A 17,887-nucleotide genomic window follows, 5' to 3' on the forward strand; every position below is an offset into this window, starting at 1 on the left:
CGTTTCTAAACTTCCCTGCAGCTCAATATGATTATTTGAATAAGCTCCGATCGATAAGTATGACACGTGGAACTTTCAGGGTGAATCTTGAAAGGCGAGCCCAGGCCTTTGTTCAGAATCGCCTCTGTCTGCTCTCCCGTACTGCTGCTCTTAATACGTGCGTGGAGTTAAGCCTCATAAGCCAAGTGGACTTCAGACTACACCTGGGGGATGGTGAAACAGGAAGTTAGCAGGAGTGTGTGTCCCAGCTGACCACATACCAGCGCTGCCATGCCAGTCTTGAACCACTCGCTGAGACAAGCAATCTGCCAGGACCCTGGCTACCCCTGAACGTATTTTGGGGCACACCAAATATGCACACCCTGATCACTCTTCAGTCAGCTATTTCTTAAGGTCGAGTGCATAACAAGCAGCTGTGAGGGATGAGGTAACATCTTCACCGAGACAGAGAATAGAGTCGCTTACCACTTAGTATGAAAAGCAGGGGGCTTAGCTCCGTGGGACCGTGCTGGTCTAGCATGCACAAGGACCTGAGTGCAATCTCCCGTGCTGCAAACAAAGGGAAGCGTCCCTCCTGCAGTGCTGACCTCTGTGTGCAGTATCTACTTTGGTCTCTCCTTGATGCCTCCATGGGTTTCAGAAGACTTGGAGAATCAGCACCAACACAATGAGAACACTTGTCATAATGCAATGAGTAGTTAAAAAAAAATATTTTATCTGACCCAGGAGTCTTATACTTTCACCAGTATCCATGAAACAGTAACCTATTAGCTTGAAGTAGGGGAAATCTCAGCACCTGACATACTTCTGCACTGGTTTTCGGAGCAGAATCAAGCTGAATCTCTCTTTGGCCACTGATATTTTGGATTTCTATTATGGGCAGTCAATCTTCACTTATCAAGGAGTAACTTCCAAGTTTGATTTTGGCAAAAAATTATACTCATTGTACCTTGTTGGCTATTGTTCATTCAAAATAAGCCAAATATAACCCATTCAAAAGTAGGAAGTGTGTGCTACTTGGGACCTCTTGAGCTAGTGTCGTGTGGGAACTAGGGAAACTACACCATGCATGATTCCCATGGTGTAGCAGACATGGAAGGCTCTGTAGACAAGGATCAAGCTGTCAAAATTATGAAAGTGAATTCTGCACATTTACATGCATAAGACAGTTTTCCAGGGGAACCAAGGTCATGTAAGCTTCATTGTTTTGTGGGGAACAAACCCCAGAGTACTCTCCTCCGGAGCTCCATCCCTGTCCCCAACCTCCCTTTTTTGAGACAGGATCTTACTAAATTACCCAGGTAATCTTGAACTCCTGCTTCAGCCTCCCAAGCAGCTGGGATCTCAGGTGTGGGCCGCCGCGCCTGTTTAGAGTTTTAATTGTACTCAGGAGGTTGAGGCAGCAACATTAGGAGGTCAAGGGCAGCCCAGACAACATAGTCAATTCAAGCTCAGGGTGGACTACAGAGTGAGACCCTGTGTCAAAACAAACAAACAACAACAACAAAAAAAAAAAAACCCAAAAAATTGAGTACCTGTTGGGAATTCTAAATAATTCCAGTATATTAAATTGTGCTACTTCTGTGCTACATTATATCAGTAAAAACAGTGAAGCAACTGAATGCTACATGGCCAATTATTTTACATGAAAATGCTTTTTTTTTTTTACAAGTTCATGATTAGTTATTATGAGGAACATTTTGTCTCCAGGTGGTTTTTAAGAAAGTGAGTTGGGTTCCATAAGAATAGAACCTTCCCTCTCGGGAGAAGAGATGTCAACGGGAAAACCAGAACCGTCTGTTTCTGGTGCTTTCTTCCTGTTTACATATGAGGTTTGAACTGCCACTAATCTCTTTCTCTTCTACCTTCCAATTCTTTTGAGGCTGGAGCTACAACTTCAAATTCATTTTCTTGTAGAGAACTATGCTGGGTCTGTAGGTGAAATCGTTATCCTTCACCCGCAGCCATTCTAGCTCTCCTAGGCTTTCTTCTTCCTTGTCTGTCAGGAGAGTTCTGGTCATGCTGAGCGGCTTCACTGTGTGGATTTATATTGCGGCACTGTTTCATTCTTGCCTTCTATAGCCACATGTTCAGCGTTTTCTTCAAATAGACCCAGGTTCCAAGAATACCTTCACACTCCCAGTGAAGACTTAGCTATCCAACTGCAGAATGGGCCTCTCAGGGTCATCCGAAAATCTTGCATTTATTTTCACATTTGGAGAGAAAGTCTGAATCAATAATTCCTGACAATTCCACCAGCACAAACTGCTTTGCCGCCTCCTCCTCCTCCACCACTTCCATCTCTTCCTCCTCCTCCTCCCCCTCCTCTTCCTCCTTTTCCTCCTTCTCCTTTTTCCCCCCTCTTTTGCTGGGTCCTCCTGCCTGGCTTCCTTGTCTGTTGCAGCCAACTTGGGCTGCAGGGTCTTGGTCACCAGTCACCCTTACACAGGGCCACCATCTTCCCTACAGAGTAAGACAGTTTTGTAAAGTTGTCTAAATATTATTTTCTTCTGAGAGTTATGTTCATTCACCTATGGTTTTTAGTGTGGAGCTGTATCTTTTGTGGAATGCAGTCCAGGTGAATTTCAGTACGAATTCCTTAATCCACTTCTTCCCCTGAGTCGCTTCTAGTGTGCTTAGCGGCTCTTATCTTTTGTAAAACAGCAGAGTCATTGAAAATATTGAGAAAGGCTCCAACAAGTTTGCACCACTATCACATCAATCAGAAGACTAAACCCACAGAGATAAAATGAGAACAGAAGTGAGGGTGGGGCCGCAGCTGCCAAGAACCACCAACGAAACGACACAAGCGCCTCTGTGAGATGCAGGTTGTGTGTGATGTAGCTAAGTGTTCTTAATGTTTTAATGTAGACCCATTGCTCTGTTCTGGGTGCATATTGGTTCTGTGCATCCAGCATCCATTCTCGCTGTAGAAACAGCACTCAGATCTTCCCTTGGGAAACCCCCCCATTCCTGCTCCCAGCCTGCCCTACCAGTGATCAGGTAGTCAGTTTAGAAGGCGCCTGACCCAAGCCTGCCCAGTGAGATTCGATTCAGACATTTTCATTCCACTCCCCATTATTGGGAATGAAAAGCTCTCTTTATACTGAGCTTACCATTGCAGTAGACTATAAATCAGGAGGCTGAGCCAGGAGGACTGCTGAGGGTTCAAGACCAGACTGGGCTCCACCATTTCCAGAACACTAAAAGGGCCCAATATATATCTGGCTATCAGTGCCTACCACAAGCAGGCTTATACAGTGAACAGTGCTGTAGGTTCAAACCCCAGGTCACTAATTTGCAAAGCAAAATGATCTCAGATTAGGGGCTTAAATTCAGAAAGATATAATACTTTCAGTTACATAATGTTGAGTACTTTCACAGCCATCACAAGGATTAAATGTAAAATATACAAATCTCATGGCTTATTCTTTTTATGTATGAAAAACTGATCTTCCGTTATAGCAAGAATTGATTCAGGCACAAATCAGCAGCAGATGTCAAACCACTAGAGGAAAATGAGACAGGAGAAAGCAATATTTACTGTGGAACTGTTCTAGAATTAAAAGCAATCAAAAGAAATAGCAAGACAGTTAAATGGAGTGTATAATCACAAATTAGATCCTTGACCAAAAAAAAAATAAGTTACTATGAAGGGCATTACTGACAAGATTGCTCAATTCAAATATGTTTTATATGTTATATAAGTACAGTGCGCTAATCAACCGTGCCACTGGAGCTTTTGTACTATACATTAAATAACTATATTAATGTTAGTTTTGTGGTTTTTTGAGATAGGGTCTCCTTATGCAGCCCAGGCTGGCCTCAAACTCACAGTGATCTTCCTGCCTCTGCCTCCCAAATGCTGAGCTTTACAAGTCAGGGCACCACACAGCACCACCCCAATATTAGACTTCTTGAATTTGATAACTGTGTCAGGATGGGAAGAGAGAACATTCTTGACCTTATTCTTAGACACTATCTGCTGACATATTTAGGAGTGAGCATGTTATGACACCTACAACTTACTCTCAAAGATGAGGAAGGAAAGGGGAGGAGGAAGAGTAGAATTAGAGAAAAATCATGCAGATGCATTTTAAAATTATTGAACTCATTCAAATAATGTATGGTGTTCACTGTACTATTCTTCCAATTTTCTGTAAATTTGAAATTCTTAAAAAAAAGTTGAAAATGAACTTTAAATTAAAAATACATACATCTCAGATTCATCCTTTGATTCAGCAGTTCTACTGGTAATAAGCTACTCTACCTTTATTCCTGCCTAACTCCCTAAAGCAATATACACCTGTGAATACATGACTACATTTCTTATAATCTTGAACACTGGCAACAGCCTGAATAAAAGATGAGTTGTGGTACATTTACACAGTGGGATACACTGCAGTTATCATAAGGACTGAGGGGATCTATAAAAACCGGAACAGAAGGGCCAGTCACATAACTCAGCGGATTAAAGCACCTGCAAGAAGGCACAGGAGCTGGGGGTTCAATCCCCGGGCCTGCTGTGTCCCCCCTGCCCCCATGCACTGAGACAGCAATTGAGACTGGGCATGGTGGCGCACGCCGGTAGTCCCAGCTCTTGGGAGGCGGTAAGCAGGCGGACCATTGTGAGTCTGATCTAGCAGTGAGACCCTGGAGATATAATTCTCCACAGTCGTACTATCTGCTCATAAGAATGCACCATGGACTCATTTGACAATTATTTACTGAACAACTAATATGTGGAAGTAGCTGTGCCTGGTCCTAGACATTTTATAATAATCCCCATATAGCTGGTTGTCTTTGAGCAATCCTGAAATTACAAATACCTTAAGCACACTGGCTGATAACGAATTCTGAAGATTTAACTGCAGTTTTAATAGCAGATAGAGAGATTGGGATTATATCATGCTAATCTAAAATCTCCTCAATGAAGATCATATTTGACTTATTAATATATAACCAGCATTTAGCTCAGTGCTTTGCAAAGCCTCCTTTAATGTTTTCACAACTGGACAACATGTCGTGTAGGCAAATTTGGTCCATCTTCCGAAATAACTTCTCACCCCCACCCAATGATGCCTTCCACCCCCAGAATTACTGATGAAATTGTAATTGAATTGAACTGTGAGGAATTCTACGACTCCTAAACTTGATAGGATTCTCCCTGGTATGCCTGGCTTCCTAATACACTTTTGTTGTTCTTGTTCTTGTTCTTGTTAATGTTGTGGCTGTTGTTGTTTTAAATCTGAAATCAAGTCTACTGAATCTGGGTTACAAAAAAAAAAAAAAAAATGCCTAAGTCAAAATACTGAATCAAGGAACCAACGGTAGAATAAACAACAACAACAACAACAACAACAACAAAATTCTCACGGGAAGATAAGGGAATCCCAAGAAGAACCAGCGAGGAATGAGACAATGGGTCTGCAGTAACATTATCAACCGGATGGAAGCAAATCCACTGCAGACCTCTTTATGAACCAACTGTGAGTTGGCTTTGTAATTATCTCTCAGCAAGTCTCCTCAGTGCAGCAGTCTGTCAGCAGCTTAAGGCTTCAAAGTCGTTTCTCTGAATCCAGGGGCTGAGGGGTCCCAGAAACAGCAAATTCTGCAGTGTCTGTGTAGAATGAGAAAGAGCCTCAAGGAGGAGTCAGGGCCTAAGGGCTCTTGATTCCTCTGGCCTTGCTCCGCATAGTGTTTTGGGGACTAAAACCACCAGCTGAGGAGAAACAGGCCTTGTTCCTTACTTGTACACCCTCATGCCTCCCCGCCTCCAGTTGAAGGAAAAAATGTCACTAAACTTACCTATTCGCTTTGCCTCATAAATTTGCCTTCAGGCTTAACTCAAAATGAAATTAAATACTTCCCAGAATTTGGCAGCGATTCATTTTGCATATTTTCTCCTTGCTTCTGACCTCCTGACAGATGCAGACTGTTCCACCAGACTAGGTGGGGGACCCCGGCTACTCCTTCAGCATATCACTGTGAGATGAAAAAAGTGAGATACTCAGATTTTTAAAAGATCAGTTTGCACCTCACAGCTGTTTTGAGCTCAAGGTAGTCCCGTCTGGAACAATTGGTTAAACTCTTGAAGTGAAAGGAAAATGAAATCAGGAAGTATCCTCCTCACGTTAGGGGGACATCATGATGTGTTCCATTTTCTGCCAAGCTGGGCACCGCCACCTCCCCTAGCAACACTCAGTGCCGGCCACACAGATGCATTTATTTCTTCTGTCGTGACAAGAGCCTGGCAGAACACTGAGAACTGGCGGCTGAAAAAGCAAAAAAAAAAAAAAAAAAGTGGTCTTCCTGCTCACAGAAGAAGCTCAAAGGCATCCTTGCTAGCAGCATCGCTGAAAGGGCTTGCGCAGGAGTTAGGCACAACTGTTAAGGGGGCGGAAGGGACGTGCAGAGCTTACGAGAATTTCTGATGAAGCGGCAGTCAGGAGTGCCGGTGGGTTACTGTGTGCATGCAATGCAGTCTGTACCTTGACTTGTTTGCGTCTTTTTGCTATTATACACTGTGTGCGGCCCTGAAGCCTGCCGCAAGCCCATTTTTCCTTTGCTATCAGAATTCCTCCCCAGGTTTCGCAGTGCAGGCTTGAGGCTTTGAGGGGAAAATGCTACATACTCTTTCCAACCACATGGACAGAAAAGGCTGAGCGAGAGACATTTATTATGTCTTATTAGCGTCTGATTACAGGAACATCAGCCCAGTTCTCCTAATTTCCTAATCACGGACACATTTCCGAGCACGCCACAGTGTGGCTGGATGCTGTCTGAAACATCCAGGAACCAAGCCAAACCAGGGCCTCAGCGACGCCTGAATATGGGGGTGGACTGAGTGGGAAGACAACCTGAAGTCGAACCTAGTGCCACCCCTTCCCTAGGGCTGGTAACCCTTCCAGAGTTGCCAAGAGATGCTTGTATTTTATCTTGGGTCTTATTAAGATTCTATAATAGATTTTCATAGTCCTCCATCAGAGCCTAGTTGCGGGGGCGGCGGGGAAGGGAAATCTCAGCCATCAAATCTTACAGTTAGCCATCAATCTTACTTGAAGTTTGGTTGGAGATAAATATGCATTAGAACCACCTCAGGGATGTGAAATATGCAGATCCCGAATTATCGCCTTAGGCTGCCAAGATCAGGAATTGCAGGAGAGGGACTTGGACTGAGCCTTTAAGAGCTCCTGAGATGGGGCCAGGGAGATGGCTCAGTGGAATAAGTGCTTCCCTGGCAAGCACAAGGGCCTGAGTTCAATCCCTGGTTCCGGGAAGAAAAAAAGAAAAAGAAAATTTAAAACTTCCTGAGATCATTCCAAGGGCACACTTAGGCACTGCAATAGTGGATGCCCTCAGGACTTTCCTCTCTCAACCCCACCTCTGCACTTCTTTCTTTTCTTTTTTTCTTTTTTGGCAGAACTGGGGACTGAACTCAGGCCAGGGAAGCGCTTATTCCACTGAGCCATCTCCCGGGCCCCTGGACTTGTTTTGACTTGTGGGTGTGGGAGCTGGCAGTTACAGGGACCCCAAGATAGTTGTTCCCTTGATCTCTTCTTCAAGGAATTTGGACTTCAGGAAAAAGGACGGGCGCTCGGTCCTGGCACACCGGCTAATTACGTGTGGAGAAGAAGGTCAGCTGGACCAGCCGGTGGAGGGCCTACAACTTGAGTTTGGGGTTCAGAAAGACTACAGGCCCCAGAATGCAATTTCACGTCCCAAAGATTCCCATTCCCAACATGCAGTGCGGCCAAGTTAGTCAAGGAAAAGAACTGCAAGCCTGGCTGGAAAATTTCCGTGTGTCACCCCGGGCCAAAGAGTTAGAGGAGCCCCAGAGGGTATTTTTTGCGGGTCGGGTCACTCCCTAAATCCAGGCAAGGGGGAGGAGCCTAGGCAGAGCCCCGCCCCCTCCGGTGGACTCGACTCACTCCTAGCTTGGCCGCCCGCGCTCGAGGAGCTGGGAGCAGCCGCACATCCCAAAACTTTCGCGATGGTTTCGGTGACCAGAAACGTGTTTGGAGAGCTGCCCTCGGGGGGAGGGACGGTGGAGAAGTTCCGGCTGCAGTCCGACCAGCTGGGGGTGGACATCATCTCCTGGGGCTGCACCATTACAGCCCTGGAGGTCAAAGACAGGCAGGGGGAAGCCTCAGACGTGGTGCTCGGCTTTGCCGAGTTGGAAGGTGGGTCGCGTCCTGCCCCGGGCCGCCGGCGGACCCCAGCCCCATCCCGGGCACACTCCGGGCCGCTCAGGCCGCCCCCGCACCGGGGACAGCGAGCAAAGCCCGCCAGCCTGGGACCGTCTAACTCGGAAGTGCGCGAATCTTGCTAGCAAGATTGGGCTGCGCTCGGTGCTTGGAAAAAGACAGAAACCCGGAATGAATGCACATAGCTCTAAGACTTGGGACTGCTTGTCCATTCGGTCTTGGCCTCTGGTTAACCAAAAAGTCGATTGTGGTTAAGTGAAAGTTTTGGCAATCCCGGGGCAATCTTTGAACTGTTGGTCATAGGGGGGTGTGGCTCCCAGGTCTTGCCTTGTGCTTACGAAGCAGGAAAATCACAGCTGGCGCCTTCTGCTTCCTTCTTTGCCAGACGCTTTTCTTCGAGGCCTGGCTGGCCCCGAAATTCATCATAGTGCCGCAGATTGTATAAGTGCAGAAGTTGCCTGTTTGGGTCCGTGGAGATCTACCGCCTAGCCCCCCACCCCCACTCCCTCTTCTGATCAGTAAGCAAGTAGTTAAGAAGCCCAGCTCCATCTAGAAATTCGGCCTCCTAACTAGATGGACTTTTTTCCTCATCAGAATCCAGGAGCAATTAGGATCATGTATCAATTTGTGGACTCTAAAACTTAATTCAGTGAAATCAGTTTAGTAAGCCAAATTCAGCAAGAAAAACGAGGTCCCCACCTTCAAGGAGCTTGCAGTGTAGCGGAAGACACAGATTTCAACCCACCAGTTGCATAAAGAAATAATTATAATTGAAGTTTGAGGCAGCAAGGAAAAGGGTAAATTGTGCTATCTCTGCATTATAGTGTAACTAGACAGAAAAAGAGATGTGAAATAGAACTAGCAAAGGGAAACAATCTCTACCCCTCTGGTCTGGGGTGGGTTAAATAGACAAATTGTGCTTGAGAGGAGGTCTGAGGTTTTTCCTTTCAGTGTGTGTAGTGGAGAGCTAGCTGGTGGTCAGTTTATTACACCCAGCTGAATTGAGCTAGCTTGGTACTGGGTGCAGGAGGCCCACCTGTTGCAAGCAGCATAAAGCCAGAACAGGAGAAGCTGCTGGAACCCTGTTGGGAATGCTGTTCCAAGAAGCCGTTGGAGCTGTTGGAAGCTGCTGGTTCTCTTGGGCTGCTCTGCTGGAGGACCTTGTCATGTTGGCTTTCCCAGTGAACTTTGGAGGAGCTCTGGCCCTCATCTTGAGTGTCACTTCCTGGCTCCAGAGGGGAAAATGGTGCACTACTCAGCCTCAAGGAAAAACTTGTCACGTTGGCTTTCCTGATGGGAAATTGGCTTTCCTCATTGCTGGAGAAGCTTGGGAGCTCCTGGTTGCTGAGGAGGGCTGTGGTACTTTTGGGGGAGCTCTGGTGCTTACCTTGAGTGTTGCTTCCTAGCTCCAGTTCAGATCCCTCAGCCTGCTGGCACACAGCCTTCATCCTGCTGGCATAGACTTCCCAGCTTCCACCACTGACCTATGGGTCTTTCCTGCACTTCTTGTATATGATTCTTGGGTGATTTGGTATAAAATAGTATTATTACATGTGTCCGTATTGTTCACCTTGTGAAAACCCCAAACCATGACAGCACGTAATTCTGTTTGATTTTTTAAGTGTTGAAATTGGCTCATGATTTGGGGGTCAACAGACACTTTTGTTTCTTTGTATTGTTTGGACCATAGAGAAATATTTCATCTAATTGGTACAGTTTATGATAAGAATGTTGTGAGGATCCTGTTCTTCACCTCTGGTTGTCTGTGTACCCTGAGCTTCCACATGTGGCTTGGAGAAAGGGGTGCTTCTTCAGCAGAATTCTTTTGATTTTATATGAATCAAATGCCCATGAAAGTGTGGGCCGCAATGACATGGCACCCAGGAAGTATCAGTTTCTTGTGGGCATGGGATTGCCAACTGTACTGAAGTGGCAACTGCATGGAAATGCCCGCTGTGTGGAAGTATTTGTTGTGGGAGGCCATTCACATCTGTGCCTCTGTGGCCCCCTTGTGAAGCTCTCAGTAAAAGAATATTCTTTAAAGTGAGAAGAGACAAGCGGGGCATGGAGCTCCTAGCACTGGGAGGCAGAGGCAGGAGGATTGCCACAAGTTCAAGGCCAGCCTAGACTACATAGCAAGACACTGCCCTGCCCCCCCCCATCAAAAAAAAAAAAAAAGGTGAGAAAAGACAATTCCTCGGAGATTTCAAAGATCTAGCTGGGTGTTTTCCTGTGTTCCTGCGCATCAACACATCTTGAGAGTGTTTGCTAGGATTGTCTTACCAGGATGCATGCAGCTTTGCCAAGTAACAAGTTGAATCAAATCCTTTCAATACTCTTCTTGGTACTGGATCAAAATGGACACTTTCATTCCTGTGTTATACTTTAGATAATTATTCTAAAAGGAATGAATGCTGTTTTAAAAACAAGTTGAAGGAGAATATCCTTAGAATATACAGTAGTGCTTTCCAGTGTGTTCAGCGGTTGTTGAGGTTATCCTAAATGTGCCCCAGTTCCGCTTTTAAGGCCCTGACCTTCAGTTTTTCAGAGATCCTTTTAGCGTTGCCATGGATTTCACATGCTATAACAGGAAGCAGGCTGTCTCGGTCATAAAAGTATGAAATAGTACTCTGCAACTATTGGTTAATTCTAGCATTTTAAAATACATATTAAGAAACAAGTGTTGGTGGCTATTTTTTATTTTATTAATTTTTTGACTGTTTGAGGCAAGATCTTGCTTTGTAGCTCAGGTGGGCCTTGAGCTCACTGTAGGCCAGGTTGGCCTTGAACTCATGGCAGTCCTGCCTCGGCCTCCCGAGTGCTGGGATTCTAGTTGTGTGACACTATGTCCAGCAATGGTTATTCTTAAGAAAGGAATCTGGGTGTGGGACGCAGAGTGTAGGGTGGACACAATTTTCACTGGATGTCCTCTTTAAGTGTCTGATGATGCAAGTACATATGAACAGGCTGAGGTAAATAAAGTAATAAAACAACACAATGCAGGATTATCTTGGCATTACCATGTCCCAAAAGTGTTTTGATCCATGAGGAAGGGCCAAGCATGGGTAATTCTATGAGACATGGACCTTTTGTAATCACCAGACTGGCTGTGAACAACCTTTAGTTTCCCAGAGAGGTTACATAAACTGCTTGGCTCACAGCCAGGCCCGAAGGTCAGAATGGTTCAATTTCTCAATTTCTCCCAAGGAAAATGAGATATTTTCTCTATACAATTCTGAAGAGGTAAATTATGCAATCTTTTAGTTACATTCTGGGGGAAAAAATCAGTCATACCTTCTATGAGCTTTTCCTACCAATTCTTGTCTTTAAAATTGTTTTTCATTTGAGTGTTAGATGTCCTTCAAAGCCTGTAGTGAGACTATTTGCTTCTAAGTCACAGATGTAAACAACCTGGCCAACCAATCAATGAGACTTCTTACCTTGAGTGTTCCTCTCCTTACCACCAACACCCTACTAGGGCATTGAGAACTTTTTGTGTGTGTGTTGGGGGGGTGGGGGAGGATAGAAGAACCAACTCTGATTTTAGGGCTAGGGACATGACCCAGTGGTAGAGCACTTGCCTGAGATGCACATGACACTGGGTTTGATCCCCAGTGTCACAATAAATAAACCTAATGCTTTTAGAAAATGTGAGTTCAGAAGGAGGACGAGGTGGGAACCAAAGGCATCGGGGTAGAAGGTTGAATGTTGCAAAGGCCCAAGGTGCCTTTGTGGGAGCCTTGAGGGGGCCCCGTTAACATCTCTCTCTTGTCCCTTAGAGCTGTGTGGTATTAGGCAAGTGATGGAACTTCACCAAATCTGTCTCTCTCCTGAAACAGAGCAGGATGATTAAATACACTGTGGACTATGATATGTCTCTAATCAGAATGAGCAGTCCATCCTTTCCGTCCCTTTCCCTTCCTTTGCCCCAAGTACCTCCCCTCACTCTACTAGAATTTTTTGCTTCATTTTGTTAGCCTGCAAAAAATACCGATGCCAAGCATGGTGACACTTCTCTGTAATCTCAGCACTCAGGAGCCTGAGGCAGGAGGATTGCTGCAGGTTCAAGGCCAGCTAGGCTGCATAGTGAGTTCAAGGCCAACTAAAGTACAAATTGAGGCCCTGTCTCAAAGAAAAAAGTGATGGACTGATAGATCAATCAATCCACCAATCTGGGATAATCAAAGTGATTGTCAGTTTTTAGTTACTTTCTTCATAAAGCCAAAGCTTCGTCATTTGGGGGTGAAAGTTTTGGAAGAAGAATAGTGAATAATTTATTTCTCTCTGAAGTGGATATAAAAATGGGGGCCTGTGGAAGTTAGCAGAGTGGAATGATCATATCTCAAGGCTGAGCACATTTGTTTATTCTGGCCAGTGTTTTCCTTAGTAAAGTTTCCCCTCAGCAGTTGACTTGATCCGGTAGGCATTCGTGTGGATTGACCTAGGCACTTTGAACTTTTCATGGAAAACAATATTTTCTACAATTCAAAACAACTTTTTAGTCCTGCCCAATTCACAATTTGGAGGTTGTCACTTTTTGTAATCCTGATCTGAGGTGAAATGTTAGTAACGTTTGAAGATAGTGTGAATGCTCTTCTGTGAAGGTTTTTCAGAGACAGCTGGGGATGTGGTTTCTCTGTCCTGTGCTGTAATCCTACACGACTGTTCATCCAAACCAGCCAGTGCTTTTGATCTCCGTGGACTGATGAGCTGTGGCCAGTGAGTGGCCACTCCAAGGGGCTCCGTGACAGTCTGTGGCCAGGGTCATGCTGTCCGGGGTGTGTTGTGTCAGTGCCCAGGGTACCTCCAGTGAAAGTGGTGGCTCTGTGTACATTTGTGGAATAAACCAAGGTAGGACTGAAAATCGGCTACAGCCTAACAGTCACTGAGACAAAATTTCTCCTTTTTTTAAACTTTTTTTTTTTAGCTTTTGGGGATTCAGAAAACAATACCCCAAAGTGAAGACTTTAGAAATAGCTTCTGACTTCCTGTCCTGAACTTCTTCACTAGGGCAGATCATAGGAGCCAAAAACTCTTTCCCCAAAACCAAGCATAAAATCCAGAAACATTACTCTATCCACTCCTGCTCTTTCTGTTAAAGAGTCGGTCATAAAAAAAAATTAATTAATTTAAAAAAAAATTCTCTGCTGAGCACAGAGGCACTTTCCTATAATCCCTGCTGCTTGGGAGGCTAAGGCAGGAAGACCACAAACTCAAGGCCATTTAAGGGACTTAAGGAAGACCTTGTCTCAAAATAAAAAAGCTGAAAGGGCTGGGATGTCACTCAATAGCGGACCACCCTTGGTTCCAAATCCCAAAATGGCAAAAAAAAAAAAGAAAGAAAGAAAGAGAAAATTCTCTCACTTGCCTTGGATGATCGTAGTCACAGGAATCACCATGCTAGAGAGAGCCCTGCCCCACATTTACGAAGAAGGAAAGCTGCCCAGCTGGGTCAGAAAGGATCTGGACTGGCAGCCCTTGCTGGGTTTCTCCTTCGATTACTATTATTTTATCAGACCTTATTTGTCCACACATTTATTTTTTATTTATTTTATTTTATTTATTTAGTGGTACTAGGGATCAAACTTGGGACCTTGTGCTTGCCAGGCAGGTGTTTATGCCACTGAGCTATGTCCCTGCCTCATATTTCTTTCCAGCTGTCCACATTTGATCACACCCAAGCACAAAGATAGATAGTTGCCCCTGAGATCGTCAAGTCTCCAACCCAAGAGTGCCGGTGTCCCATAAACTACAATCAAAGAAGTATGTGGAGCTGTTCTTCTGGTAACCTGTCTTCTGCTCTGATCCTTGCTGATGGTTAGCAAAGGGAGCATCGCCTTCTCGCTATGAAAACAGGCCCTTTGGGACCGACTCCTTTTGGTTAACCAGTTGTGATGGCTTATAGCCAGACAACCCCCTTAAGCCTCCTGGGGTCATAGGTGGGGCTTTTTAGAGATGGCTGGATCTAGAGCGTGTGATGCTGGGATCAAGAATGTGATGCTGGGATTGATTCATGGTACGTGCCAGGAATAAGGGTGCCCACCCAGTGTGAGTGTGTGTATGTGTGTGTGTACGCGTGCATGTGTGTGCATGTGTGAATAAGATGTGAGGGTCCCTGCTTGTCGCTTGCTGCCTGCTGCCTTCTGCCTGCCTGTTCCGTGATGCCCCGCTGTTGTGCCACCCTGCCTGGGAGGCAGCCAAAGCTGAACTGAAGCCTCTAAAAACTGAACTATGGTAAACCTTCCTCATTTAACTTTGAGTGTCAGGTGTTTTGTTTTAGCAACAAGAAAAATAACTAAGACACTCGTGTAAGTAGCTTTAAAGCTACAGCTAGAAACAGGAGGATCCAGAGAGAGAGATGGAAGCTGGTAGAGAGACCAGCTCCGCCCGTGCCCACCGATGGCCCTAGAGCTGGGCAACAGAATGGTTTGTGCTTTCAGGTACAGTCTGCGCTATGTCTGTGGATTCTGTAAGCGTGGATCCATCCAACCACAGACAGAAAATCTTTGAGGGAAAGAATTACATTTATGCCAGCTGTGGTGGTACATGTGTATAATCTCTGCTATTCAGGAGGCTGAGGCAGGAAGATCACAAGGCCAACCCGAGCAAGTTAGCAAGACCCTGACTCAGAAAATAATAATAAAGCCAGGGCTGAAGGCTGTAGTTCCGTGGCAGTGCACTGGCCTACCATGAGGGAAACCCTGAGTTTGATCTCCAGTACCAAAAAAGAAAACTGCATTTGTACTAAACATATTTAGGTTTTCTTCTTATCCTTCCTCTATACTAACACTGTAGTATAAAAACAATTTGTGTTAAGTATCATGTGTAATCTAGAGATGATTTAAAATATATGGGAGGCCTGGGCAGGGTGACACGCAGATACCAAAATCTGCAGATGCGCAAGTCCTTTGAACAATGGTACCATGTGTATAGAACCTACACATATCCTCCCATATATTACTTTTCTTTTTTTTTAAACAGGGTCTTGCTATATAGTTCAGGGTGACCTTGAACTTATTACATAGCCCAGACTGGTCTCAGACTCCTGGCAGTCCTCCTGCCTCAGCCTCCTAAGAGCTGGCATTACAGGCGTGTGCCACCACATCCAGCCAGAGCAAGTAATTTTCCTATCCTTTTGGGTTCAGTTGTCACATCTGTAAAAATATCCTGGGGTGAAATGAGTTCAGTGTACTCGGAGTGCCTCAGGGAAGTGACTCGGAGCTAGAAAGGGCTCAGGCTCTGGTAGTTGAGTGGCAGTCCGTGGGCACGACTCCAGGGCACCCCAGACTAGCAAGGGAAGAACCAGGACAGTGAGCCTGGACGAGAAGAGAGCGATCGGTGTTCAACTCGTGCACGGCCTGCGGAGGGGCGGGAGCCTGTGACCTGCGCTGGCCTACCAGATTCGGAGTCTGTATCCTGAGAACCCCTCGGCAGTAAAAAAAGATAACGTATAATCTTCAACTGCGTTCCCTGCGAATCCAAAACCAGACTGGATGTGGAGGACCTCAGCAAAGAGCAGTGGGATTCTGAGTGATCTGAATGAACATCTTGGCGGGAACACACAAAGAAAGGCTATAGCCGGGCCTTAAACTCTTCCATTGTAAACCAAGCATGGAAGAGTTTAAAGAAAGGAAAAGTACCAGGATGTGCCCGGGCACGAAGCTGTAACTGCAGCCGTGCGACATCGCTTCCTCGAGTGACCCTCCCCACAGAAGGGCCGGCCTGTCACTGTTAGGCTCATCGGTAGGCCCTTCAGCCAGGAAAAGGAATGAGGTAGAAAGATACGGTGCCTCACAGAGAGATCTTAAGACACTGGGCAAATGAGAAGTTGCAAATTGTGTGTCTGGTTTGATTCTGTTTCTACAGAGTATATGTATGTTTGTATATATACTTATATGTAGTTACTGCAAACAAAAAAAAAACAAAAAACCCATGCGTGCTGAACTCCTTACAGTGGTTACTGCTGAGAAGGAAGTTGAGAGATGAAGAAGGGTTTGTGTTTTACCCTGTGCTAAGGTTTCTGGATGAGCAAAGACGGTAAAAATACAGAGTGTGTAGTTTAGATTTCAGGTAGGCAACTGACGTGTGTAATAGTACTGTGAGCATACTTATACTCAAAATCCTTGTCTAAAATTCAAGTTTAACTGGATATCCTATATGTCCTCGGGCAAACCTACCTCTATTTTTATTTATTTATTTATTTATTTATTTATTTATTTTTGAGACAGTCTCATTACATAGTTCAGGCTGAGCTTGAACTATGTAGCCCAGGCTAGCCTCGGACTTGAGGCAATCCTCCTGTCTCAGCCTCCTGACTGCTGGGATTACAGGCATGTGCTATCACACCCAGTCTCCTTTTGTATTACAGGATCTTTTCATATACTAATTGTATGATTAAAAAAAAAAAGATTAAGGGCTGGGGATACAGCTCAGTGGCATAGTGCCTGCCTGGCAAGCACAAGGTCATGAGTTTGATTCCTAGTACCAAAAAATAAATAAAATAGTTTTCTCCCAGGACTACAGAAAAGTGTGATTTTTAGTTAAGAACATTGATTGGCCTTAGGGAAAAAAGCAAATTATTAAGCAGCATTATACTAAGATCCCAGTTTTATGAACAGAAAAAAAAGCACAGACATGCCTACATTAGAAGAGGGGAAGATACAAGTAAGAGTATGAACAAAAGATCTCTCTGGTGCTGGGATTAAGAAGGGTTTAAATTTCTGTGTACATTATCAAAATTCTTTAAAGTTTTCATAATGAACATGAAGTACTTAGGGAAAGGAAAAGGTCATGTGTAAAAAACTCCCATCATCCTGTTCTCCTGTGAGGATTTTGATAGGCTCAACTTGTGGTAAAGTAGTTTTCCTCAGAAGACAGTGGTGGGCAGCAATAAAACCTGACCCTTCTATCCTCGCAGGGTACCTCCAAAAGCAGCCCTATTTTGGAGCCGTGGTTGGGAGAGTGGCCAACCGAATTGCCAAGGGGACATTTACTTTGGATGGGAAGAAGTACCAGCTGTCCATCAACCGGGAGCCCAACAGTCTGCACGGTGGCCTCAGAGGGTTTGACAAGGTAAGACAGGGGCCTGGAAGGGGGCCCTCTTGGCCCAGCTCATGGGGTCCCCTCACGCTTGCCTTCTGCTTTCATAACCCTGGGCCTGACCCAGGGCCACATCCAGGGCCCAACCTTCTCCTTCTGCTGTCACTGGCTGGGAGCTCTGAGAAAAAGACAGAAAACGACTTCTCATGGCTTGGTGTCCAGAGTCAGGCTGACAAAACATGGAGTAGAAATAATACCTAGTGCTTACTGCTCAGGCATCTGCATCTGTTCCCTCTGAGATTTACCACAGCTCTGTTAGGAGGAAATGAGATGCCTGAATTTCTGAAAGGCCCCACAGCTCCTGAGGGAGACAAGTAGGCAGGCCTGGCCCCAAGCCCACATCCCTGTGCTACAACTGCTGTGATGTGAATATCTCTTGTAGCCCCAGCCCGTTCTTCCCCTTCTGCCAAGGAGTTTCGGGCCTCAAGATTACCTCTGCTCCTCCTCACTTTCCGCTTTTTTTTTTTTAAACATTTATTTATTATTGTATAGTCTCCCTAGTATAAGAACTCCAAAGAAGAAATACAAATAGAAAGATATAATACAAGGAAAGGGAAAGCAGGATCTCAAGGACTAACTAA

At 45.2% G+C, this 17,887-nt stretch overlaps 1 protein-coding gene and 1 pseudogene across 1 annotated transcript in view; one reads left to right on the forward strand and one right to left on the reverse strand.

Moving 5' to 3' along the window:
- Positions 1-1,717: 1,717 nt before the first annotated feature.
- Positions 1,718-3,992, reverse strand: LOC101582935 (annotated as a pseudogene).
- A 3,887-nt stretch (positions 3,993-7,879) lies between these two features.
- Galm (galactose mutarotase) overlaps positions 7,880-17,887 on the forward strand; it is a 76,211-nt gene continuing 66,203 nt past the window's right edge. The window contains exons 1-2 of the mRNA XM_004627626.2: positions 7,880-8,183; positions 17,125-17,279. Coding sequence (XP_004627683.1) covers positions 7,994-8,183; positions 17,125-17,279 — 345 coding nt within the window. The 5' untranslated portion in view covers positions 7,880-7,993. The remainder of the gene's footprint in view (positions 8,184-17,124; positions 17,280-17,887) is intronic.

The sequence above is a fragment of the Octodon degus genome, unplaced genomic scaffold (assembly GCF_000260255.1).
Source record: "Octodon degus isolate 3935 unplaced genomic scaffold, OctDeg1.0 scaffold00020, whole genome shotgun sequence".
Lineage (NCBI taxonomy): Eukaryota > Metazoa > Chordata > Mammalia > Rodentia > Octodontidae > Octodon > Octodon degus.